Here is a 10,807-nt window from a genome sequence, read left to right as displayed (position 1 = left end):
ACTAATGTATATGTATATGTTATATAATGTTTTTGTGTATATTATAATAATAATAAAAATAACAACAACAATAAAAAGAAATGAAATTCAAGCCTTCTCTAATATCATCACTTTGGGCCTCAGATGGATTTTCTTGTGTGCAATAAGGGTGGAATGGTGCCTGAAGGACCGTCCACACTTGGGGCATTTAAATGGTTTTTCTCCTATATGTATAAGCATATGATTTAGAAGGTTAAACCTAGTACTGAGATCTTTCCCACAGTCTGGACATTCATACAGTTTCTCTCCTGTGTGAGTCCTCTGGTGTTTAACCAGAGTGGAATTCTGACTGAAATTTTTCCCACAATCAGAACATGCAAAGGGTTTCTCTCCTGTGTGAGTCCTCTGGTGTCTCCCCAGGCTGGAAATTTGACTGAAACGTCTCCCACAATCAGGACATTCAAAGGGCTTCTCTCCTGTGTGAGTCCTCTGGTGTATCACGAGCTGGGAACTCTGAGAGAAACTTTTCCCACAATCCGGACATTCAAAGGGTTTCTCTCCTGTGTGAATCCTTTGGTGGCTAATGAGATTGGAACTCTCACTGAAACTTTTCCCACAATCAGGACATTCAAAAGGTTTCTCTCCTGTGTGAATCCTCTTGTGGCTAATGAGGTGGGAACTCTTACTGCAACTTTTCCCACAATCAGGACATTGAAATGGTTTTTCTCCTGTATGAATCCTCTGGTGTATTACTAGGTAGTAATTCTGACTAAAATTTTCCCCACAATCAAGACATTGAAAGGGTTTCTCTCCTGTATGAATCCTGTGGTGGCTAATAAGGTGGGAATTCTGACTGAAACTTTTCCCACAATCAGGACATTTAAAGGGTTTCTCTCCTGTGTGAATCCTCTTGTGGCTAATGAGGTTGGAACTCTTACTGAAACTTTTCCCACAATCAGGACATTGGAAGGGTTTCTCTCCTGTGTGAATCCTCTGGTGTATTACCAGGTAGTAATTCCGAATGAAGCTTTTCCCACAGTCAAGACATTCAAAGGGTTTATCTCCTGTGTGCATCTTCTGGTGCTGAAACAGGCTGTAATTCTGACTGAAACTTTTCCCACACACTGGACACTCATATGGTTTCTCTCCTGTGTGAGTCCTCTGGTGTTTCACCAGGCTGGAATTGGTACTGAAACTTTTCTGACAATCAGGACATTCAAAGGGTTTCTGGCCTGTGTGAATTCTCTGGTGTATCACCAAGCTGGAATTATCACTGAAACTTTTCCCACAAACAGGACACTGAAATGGTTTCTCTCCTGTGTGAGTCCTCTGGTGTTTCACCAGGCTGGAATTGGTGCTGAATCTTTTCTGACAATCAGGACATTCGAAGGGTTTCTCACCAGTGTGAGTTCTCTGGTGTATCACCAGGCTTGAATTCTTACTGAAACTTTTCCCACATACAGGACATTCAAATGGTTTCTCTCCTGTGTGTGTCCTCTGGTGTGCAACGAGGTCAGAAATCCGACTGAAACTATTCCCACATTCAAGACATTTACAGAGTCTCTCCACCGTGTGAATCATCTGGTGGCTGACGAGGTAGGAGTTTTTAATGAAACTTTTCCCACAAACAGGGCATTCAAAGGGTTTCTCGCCTGTATGAGTTCTCAGGTGTATCATGAGCTGGTAGTTCTGGGAGAAACGTTTACCACAGTCGGGACATTCAAAGGGTTTCTCGCCTGTGTGTGTTCTCTGATGTAGGAAAAGCTGGGAATTCTGAGAGAAACTTTTATCACAGTCAGGACATTCAAAGGGTTTCTCGCCCGTGTGAATCCTCTGGTGTCTAATGAGGTTGGAATTCCTATTGAAAGGTTTCTTACACTCAGGACATTCAAATAATTTCTCCTTGGTATGAGTCCACGTTGCCATGCTTGCTAAAGCATTTACCGTATTGGAAGCACTTGTAGGGATTCTCTCCCATGTGTATTCTTCCATAGATCATAACAGAGTTGCTCTGACCAATGGTTTTTGTCACCTTGAGAGTATTTGTATGGGTTTTTCCCCAGTCTGGATCCTCTCAGATATAATCAGCTGTGATTTGCAAGTTGTATCTTTCCCACAACAGGCATGTCTATGGAGCTCTTCCACAACTAATATTCCTGAGGAGGTCCAAAATATGGATGATCCCTGCTTAATAGGGCTTTGATTCAATCCATTTTATGCTCCCAGAGCGAGACCTGCAAAACCATCTGCTCCATATGGCTTTCCAATTGAAATGTTTCTCCCCACTGACTTCCAGATATTTTCCTCTTTTGCTCAATGGAAAAAATAATCTTCCTTGACTTTTCATGTAGCGTATGCTTGAATTTCACACTCTACTTTCCCCTGCTAGAAATCTCTTCTTGATCTTCTCTTGTTTCTCTCTTGCTTGCTGAGAAAGGTGCATAATTGTAGGCTCTGCAAAAGAAATGGGAAATATTTTTATTTCTGGACTGACTTTTATTTGCTATTCAATGTTGCTTGTTATCCTCAGTTCTCCAGAGTGCTCTTACTGCCCATCCTCTTTGTCTAGAAGATTTTTTTTTCAAGTGTATCTTTAATTGTACATAAAATAGTTGCAGAAGATGAGGAATGAAGGAACTAGCTAACATTACAAAGAAAAAGCAAACATGCCACAATCCTCCAATAAGCTCTTACATTAATCATGATTCATTTGAGACATGGAAGGCTACCCAGATACAAGTTTAAATATGCATTCAATGACTGGGTCAATTAAAAATCCTTAGTAGTACAAAGGGTTATTTTCAAATACAGTCATACCTCGTCTTACGAACCTAATTGGTTCCAGGGGGAGGTTCGTAAGACGAAAAGTTCGTAAGACGAAACATTGTTTCCCATAGGAAACAATGTAAAGTCAATTAATCCGTGCAACAACAACAAAAAACCCGCAAAAAAACGCTGCCGCCCGGCTGTCATCTTTTAAAACAGCCTGGGGGCTTCTCAGCGACCTCCTGAACGCCAAACGCCAAACCCGAACTTCCGGGTTCAGCTTTCGGGAGGCCGCCGAGAAGCCCCCCGGCTGTTTTAAAAGGTGACAGCCGGGCGGTGGGGCTTCTCGGCGGCCTCCCAGTGCCGAACCCGGAAGTTCAGGTTTGGCGTTCGGCTTCGGGAGGCTGCTAGGCAGCCCTCCGGCTGTTTTAAAAGGTGACAGCCGGGCTGGGGGGCTTCCTAGCAGCCTCCCGAACCCCGAACATTTGCCGAACTTCCGTGTTCGGGGTTCTGGAGGCTGCTGGGAAGCCCCCCAGCCCGGCTGTCACCTTTTAAAACAGCCGGAGGGCTTCCTAGCAGCCTCCCGAACACCGAACCCGGAAGTTCGGGTTTGGCGTTCGTAACACGAAAAAAGTTTGTAAGAAGAGGCAAAAATTTTCTGAACCCCGGGTTCGTATCTCGGGTTGTTCGTAAGACGAGGGGTTCATATCTTGTGGTACCATTGTACAGACAAGTGAAAAAGAAAGTAAACTCTCTTTGATATGATAGGCTATCATTGCAACAGAACACAATTGGAAGGGACTTTGAAGGTCTTCTAATTCAGCCTTGCTCAAGCAGGAGACCCTATAACTGTGATGGTGAACTTATGGCATGTATCCACAAGTGGCATGCAGACCTATATCTGAGGGCACATGAGATGTTATCCCATGTCAGCTCCAGTGCGCTTGCCAGCTGATTTTCAGCCTTCCGGAGGGATGGGGAAGCCATTTTTGCCCTTCCCAGGCTTCAGGCTACAGAGCCTGTTGGTGGTGAAAAACGGGCTCAAGGGGCCTACCAGAAATGAACTTCTGGTAGGCCCATTGGGCTGTTTTTCGCCCTTCCCAGGCTTCAGGCTCCAGAGCCTGTTGATGGTGAAAAATGGGCTCAAGGGGCCTACCGGAAATGAACTTCCGGTAGGTCCGTTGGGCTGCTTTTTGCCCTTCCCAAGTTTAAGGAAAATCTCTTGAAGCCTGGAAAGGGCAAAAAATGGCCCAATGGGCCCACTGGAAGTCTGAAGGCTTCCATAACAAATTCTTTCTAGAAAGCCAAGGTCATCCTTTGTCTCTGCACTTCTGCACCTGCACGTAAAGAGATGGACTCTGCCAGCATAGCAAATGGAGATTGGACAATGTGATGGATTTGTGGGTGTGGGGGCAAGGACTTGAACTTTCAACTGGGTGGTGAAACCCAGGGGACTTCAGATTCAGTTTTCACCCAGATGTACATAGAAACATAGAAGACTGACGGCAGAAAAAGACCTCATGGTCCATCTAGTCTGCCCTTATACTATTTCCTGTATTTTATCTTACAATGGATATATGTTTATCCCAGGCATGTTTAAATTCAGTTACTGTGGATTTACCAACCACGTCTGCGGGAAGTTTGTTCCAGGCATCTACTACTCTTTCAGTAAAATAATATTTTCTCATGTTGCTTCTGATTTTCCCCCCAACTAACTTCAGATTGTGCCCCCTTGTTCTTGTGTTTACTTTCCTATTAAAAATACTTCCCTCCTGAACCTTATTTAACCCTTTAACATATTTAAATATTTCGATCATGTCCCCCCCCCCCTCTTTCCCTTCTGTCCTCCAGACTTTACAGATTGAGTTCACTAAGTCTCTTGTGAGTTCCTGATAAGTTTTATACTTAAGACCTTCCACCATTCTTGTAGCCCGTCTTTGGACCCGTTCAATTTTATCAATATCTTTTTGTAGGTGAGGTCTCCAGAACTGAACACAGTACTCCAAATGTGGTCTCATTAGACCATTAGAATAGCAAAAGACCAAAGCTTGTACAATTTCCTGGAGCATTTCAAACACATTACCCCCAAAGAATGTATAAAGGCCCAAACAGTATTCTTTCAGCTGTCCAAAAACAACATGCAGCTGCTGTTTCTGCTCATAAGGAAACAGAATCCTTCTTTCCAATCAGCCTCCATTTTATTTCCAGCTTCTTTCTCCTGGCTTGCAAGTTGCAATTGGACCGGAATTTTCTTCCTACAATCTATTTAGCTTTTAATGGGTATGTATTACCTTCTGTCTCTAAGCTAAGCTACATTGTGTCGTGGTAAGGTTTGTGGCCAATACATTTTATTTATTTATTATAAACAAATAAACAAACAGATACAACTGAACAATCAAAATGTTCACTAGATAGATTACTGTAAGTAGAGTTGAACGAGGTGAATACACAGATGGGGGCATCAATAGGCAACACAGTGCTTGTTAGCTAGAAATTGACCTAAAACAAAACAACCCACAAAAGACCAGAGGACCATCAGTTTGAATTTGTGGCCCAGAAAACATCAAATCCACTACACAATAATTGATTTGGGAGGGACCTTGGAGGTCTTCTAGTCCAGTGTTTCCCAACCTTGGCAACTTGAAGATATCTGGACTTCAACTCCCAGAATTCTCCAGCCAGCATAATTGGCTGGAGAATTCTGGGAGTTGAAGTCCACAAGTCTTAAAAGTTGCCAAGTTAGAGGACCACTGCCCTACTCGATCCCAAACATTTGGCGGTCCAATATTCTCTTAAAACCCTCCAGTGAAGCCATTCCGAAAGAATCAACCTTAATTTAAAAGGGACTTTTTAAGTCTTCCCACCAGCAGAAAATTGCACCCACCAGTTTCCCAGCGTGCAGCACCAGTGGGCTTAAATTTGGGGAGGGAAGGAACCTGCAGCAGCAGAAGCAGAAGCTGACACGCTTCAGCCCACTTGCTTCTCTGCTTCCAGGCCGTGGAGGAAACCAAACAGCCCGACTTGCTCCCGGACTCTCTTCCCATCTGCCTCCAACTCACCTTCCAGCTGCTGCTTCCACCGTGGGAAGAACAGAAAAGCAGCTCTGTACACCACCGTCCTCCTATGAGCGATCCGGAAGAGGAAGATCAACTATGCTTCTCCTCTCCTCCCAACCTTTCTAGCAATGCAGTACTCAATGGTTCAAGACTTTTTTTTTAAGTTCAAGCACAGATGGCACTACTGAATTGATGCCTTTGTAGGCAGAGATGTTACCTGACCGCCATCTAGCGACAGAAGGTGGAAAAATACGGCTGTCCAGGCTCCACCAAGTCGTTTGGAAGATGTTTTCACTGATTAAATGGCAGCAGGCAGTTTTTGAGTCCTAGCAATCAATTCAATTCAATTTATTAGATTTGTATGCCGCGCTTCTCCGAAGACTCGGAGCGGCTTGCAACCGACCTTTGCAATTGAGCAAGTGAAATGTGAGGCTACTTAGCTTCGATTTTGGTGCCTTTAGGACAGTTTTGATGTAGTTTCCATGGCAAGGATTTCTGGAAGGGATTTCCCCCCCTTTCCTGCTGCCTAGGCTTAAGAGGACTGGCCAAAAGTTTTTATTTATCGATTGATTGACTGATTTTGTCCAATACACAATGAGGTCAGTTATCTGTATTTAGGCAGAAGGTTATAGAGGAGATACTCGTAGTAAAATATATCTAAGAAAGAATAGAAGAGAAGGTTTCATAGATATATTTTATATATATATATTTTTTACTATATTTTACTATGAATATCTCCTCTATAACTTTCATCATGTATTTTACTATGTGTGTGTGTATGTGTGTATATAGCTGATGAGGCCAAAATAAGGCCGAAATAGATCTATCCTAGTCTCCCCTAATTTTATACATAGAGAGAGACACACACACATACACACACACAGTAAAATACATGATGAAAGTTATAGAGGAGATACTCATAGTGAAATATATCTATGAAACCTTCTCTTCCCACTAAAACTCTCGTTGTATATTGGACAAAATAAAATAAATAAATAAATAAAGTATAGGAATAGAACATATCAATGAAAGAATAGAAGAAGAGATACATAGGAATAGAAGAAAGGAATAGGAGATATAGGAGAGCAATAGGACAGGGGATGGAAGGCACTCTAGTGCACTTGTACTCGCCCCTTACTGACCTCTTAGGAATCTGGATAGGTCAACCGTGGATAATCTAAGGGTAAAGTGTTGGGGGTTTGGGGATGACATTATGGAGTCCGGTAATGAGTTCCACGCTTCGACAACTCGGTTACTGAAGTCATATTTTTTACAGTCAAGTTTGGAGCGGTCAATATTAAGTTTAAATCTGTTGTGTGCTCTTGTGTTGTTGTGGTTGAAGCTGAAGTAATCGCCAACAGGCAGGACGTTGCAGCATATGATCTTGTGGGCAATACTTAGATCTTGTTTAAGGCGTCTTAGTTCTAAGCTTTCTAGACCCAGGATTGAAAGTCTAGTCTCATAGGGTATTCTGTTTCAAGTGGAGGAGTGAAGGGCTCTTCTGGTGAAGTATCTTTGGACATTTTCAAGGGTGTTGATGTCTGAGATGCGATATGGGTTCCAAACGGATGAGCTGTATTCGAGGATGGGTCTGGCAAACGTTTTGTAAGCTCTGGATAATCCAAGGGCAAAGTGTTGGGGGTTTGGGGATGACACTATGGAGTCAGGAAGTGATGGTTGTGCCCTTCAGGTAGGACTGGAACTGAGAGTTTCTCTGACTTTAATCTGGTGCCTTCACCACTATATCAAACTCCATCAGCAAATTCAGAGATGCAGCTTTCAAAAATCAACCAATCAGAATAGATCTAGAAAGGACCTTGGAGGTCTTGAGTCCAACCCTTTGCTCCAGCAGGAGACACTAAGTTGCTTCTCTGTGTCATTAGTTTCCATCCATTGTTCCTTGCCTTGCCTTCTGGTGCTTTGGAAAATAATAGCCATTCAACTATTGGAATATTGCTATCATGTCTTCTCCCCCTTTTTCCTTTCATTAGACTAAAGTCTAGTGGGCTGCAACTTTAAACACTCAAACAGCCATTTGGTCCTTTTCCCACAGAGAGGAAAACCTGGGTTTCTCTTGGGAACAGGTCCAAATTGGTCTTTTGAATGTACAAGGTCACTAGACTCTAATCCAGTGTTTCCCAACCTTGGCAACTTGAAGATGCCTGGACTTCAACTCCCAGAATTCCCCAGCCAGCATTTGCTGGCTGGGGAATTCTGGGAGTTGAAGTCCAAATATCTTCAAGTTGCCAAGTTGGGAGACACTGCTCTAATCTAATGAAAAGAAGGACAATCCTCCCTCTTTCTTTCTCATCTCCCCCTCTCTCTCTTTCATCTCTCTCTTTTTTCTCTTGTTTTCTCTCTCTCTTGTGAGTGTTCCCAGATAAATGAAGCTCTTTGGGCCCCCTATTGGGGCTTCTTGCTGGCTGAACCTACCACTGGTTGGCCCCACCACCTCCCCTACCCCTCCCTGTCAGAGGTTAAGGGTGATGGTGGCAGATAGAGACTTGCTCCATATTCCAGAGCAGGGGAGAAGTGGTCCTATACTTGTCTCTTCTTCCGGCCCTTGTTGGTGCTGTGTGCATTTCTGTTGCTCGGGGAGATAAGTAATTTCTCTCTGCCCCAAGACACTGGCCCAGCCACTCCCATGGCCTGCTTGCTGCTCTTTCTTGAAGCACCTTGTGTAGCACACTTAAATTTAGCAAGCTTCACAATGGGGGAGATGGCATCCCCTGCTCCTCCTGGAGCCCATTTGGATGCGGAGCATTGGCTGCTTGAGGAGACGCCTGACTTTTTCTCCTCCCTGGGACACTGGCCCAGCCCAGCCCGGCTGCAGCCGATGCTCCACTTCACTGCAGGGATATTTATCTATCTATCTATCTATCTATCTATCTATCTATCTATCTATCTATCTATCTATCTATCTCCCTCTCTCTCTCTCTCTGCCTGCCTGCCTGTCCATTCATTCATACATACATTCATTCAGAGTTGAAAGGGACCCTGCAGGTCATCTAGTCCAACCCCCTGCTCGAGCATGCGGAGCATGTATGTATATACACATACATACAGTAGTACCTTTAGATACGAGTTTAATTCGTTCCAGAACGGAGCTCGTATGTCGATCAGCTCGTATCTGGAACAAATGGCTTTAGACTTTGTTTTTCCGCCCCGGAGGTAACCAGAAGCAAGGATTCTTGCGCCACCTAGTGGAAGCTTGGCTCGTATCCCGAATTTGAGCTCGGGTCTGGAACAGAAATTTCGCTCCCGTCGTGGCTCGTAACTTGGAATACTCGCATGTGGAGCAGCTCGTATCTAGAAGTACTACTGTATATATATATATATATATATATGTATGTATGTATGTACGTACGTACGTACGTATGTATATATATATATATATGTTTTCGTAGATTTTCACGGGTATATGTATGTAGATTGTTCTGAGTTCGGGTTTTGCCCCGTGTAATATTTTGAGTGTCTATGCGACGTTTCGGTGAAATCACATTCACCATCATCAGGCTGGAGTTATAAGCTTCGTGCTGCTGTAAATATAGAATGTTCGCAACTGCCATTTGTTCCACCCCCAACACTATATATAAGGAACAAATGGCAGAAACACCAGCCTGAAGATGACGAGTGGGACCTCATCGAAACGTCGCCAGAAATTTTCAAATCCTACACGGGAAGAAACCCGAATATACCAAGACCGTCATACCTGTACCCGTGAAAATCTATGAAAATATATATTCATTCATTCATTCATTCACTCATTCATTCATTCATTCATAGTTGAAAGGGACCCTGCAGGTCATCTAGTCAAACCCCCTGCTCGAGCAGGAAATCTTACACCACCCCAGTAAGATGGCATTCCAGTCTCCTCTTGAATACAGGTAGTCCCCAGGTTACGTCATCCCCGAACGTCGGTCTCAGAGGCTACAGCAACGCAGTGCCGAGAAGGACCGGCTTCAAGGGACCAACAGCCGGTCCTTCTCGGCGCTGCGTTGCTGCAGCCTCGGAGGCTGCCCACCACGGAGATCCCCTTGCCTGAATGGAGGCAGTGGCGGCAGCCTGCTACTCCAACCCCAGATTCAGGACTGCAGCTTCCAACACCCAATTTCCATGAATAACACATACTTTACACCTTTCAATCTCAGCTTCAAATTTTGATTCTGAGGAAATGGACCGTTCGTCTTATGGATTTTGACCTCGCCCTGTAGACTGTCCCCTCTGACTCATAGGTTGGCTTTATTTTTTTCTTGATATTTTTACATGTTGTGGTTGGCTCTGGCCCAGCTCCTCCCCCAGAGAATGTGGAGGTGGATGCAGGGGAAACTTCAACATGTCATAGGCCTGTTTTATTGCCGACAGAGTCAGGTAGTTCAGTTTCCTTGGACGAAGAAGGTGGGAGCAACTTGGAAGAGGGGAGCTTGGCACACAGCCCAGGAAGTCAATCTCCAGGCGCAGAGTTATGCGTAGAAGAGACCAATTGAGGGCATATTACAGGAGATAAGAGTGGTCACCTGTGTTTGGGTGGGGCTCCAGTAATTAGTGCTGCTGATATAAATAGCAGTGTGTGGGTTTGGCCGTTGTGGAAGATTATCTGATCATTGTGCTTCAGGAGTGCCTTGCTGTCTCCAGACTTTGTTTGTTGATTTTTCACGACTTTGAAACCAAAGCAGAGCAAAGTGTGTGTGTGTTTCACTTCGTGGAAGGAGAAGGGCTGTGACGTTTCTTCACAGCTGCAAGCTAAATATTTAAAAACTGATTAAGGGACTTGTACAGACTACCAGGTTGTTTTGGGACGAGTGCTCTTTGCAATACAAAAAGACTGCTTAGTTTATTTTGAATTTTGAGATAAAGAACATTGTTTTGAATTTTCAAACGTGTGTGTGTCTGAAATTTGAATTTTCGGGAGGCTCCTACCAGAGAGCCCGACAGAACATTACATAGCCCTGTGAGAGATTCAGAGTCTTTGGCAACATTGAAAGGGTTTCTGACTCTTAACCATA

The 10,807-nt window shown here is 44.0% G+C and overlaps 1 protein-coding gene across 1 annotated transcript; it reads right to left on the bottom strand.

Annotated features, from left to right (window-relative positions):
* On the bottom strand, positions 1–5,879 carry LOC139163033 (zinc finger protein 850-like). The gene is made up of 2 exons (XM_070743953.1): positions 5,805–5,879; positions 1–2,433 (listed from the first exon to the last, which is right to left on the bottom strand). The coding sequence occupies exon 2, from the start codon at positions 1,969–1,971 to the stop codon at positions 88–90; it is 1,884 nt and encodes a 627-aa protein (XP_070600054.1). The 5' UTR covers positions 1,972–2,433; positions 5,805–5,879; the 3' UTR covers positions 1–87.
* Positions 5,880–10,807: the final 4,928 nt, after the last annotated feature.

Source organism: Erythrolamprus reginae, chromosome 2, assembly GCF_031021105.1.
Source record: "Erythrolamprus reginae isolate rEryReg1 chromosome 2, rEryReg1.hap1, whole genome shotgun sequence".
In the NCBI taxonomy this organism is placed as follows: Eukaryota; Metazoa; Chordata; class Lepidosauria; order Squamata; family Dipsadidae; genus Erythrolamprus; species Erythrolamprus reginae.
This window is presented reverse-complemented; position numbering and strand designations above follow the sequence as displayed.

Bases quoted from the DNA above. Each gene is read 5' to 3' on its own strand.
- LOC139163033 (XM_070743953.1), bottom strand. From the start codon at position 1,971: ATGGAAGAATACACATGGGAGAGAATCCCTACAAGTGCTTCCAATACG.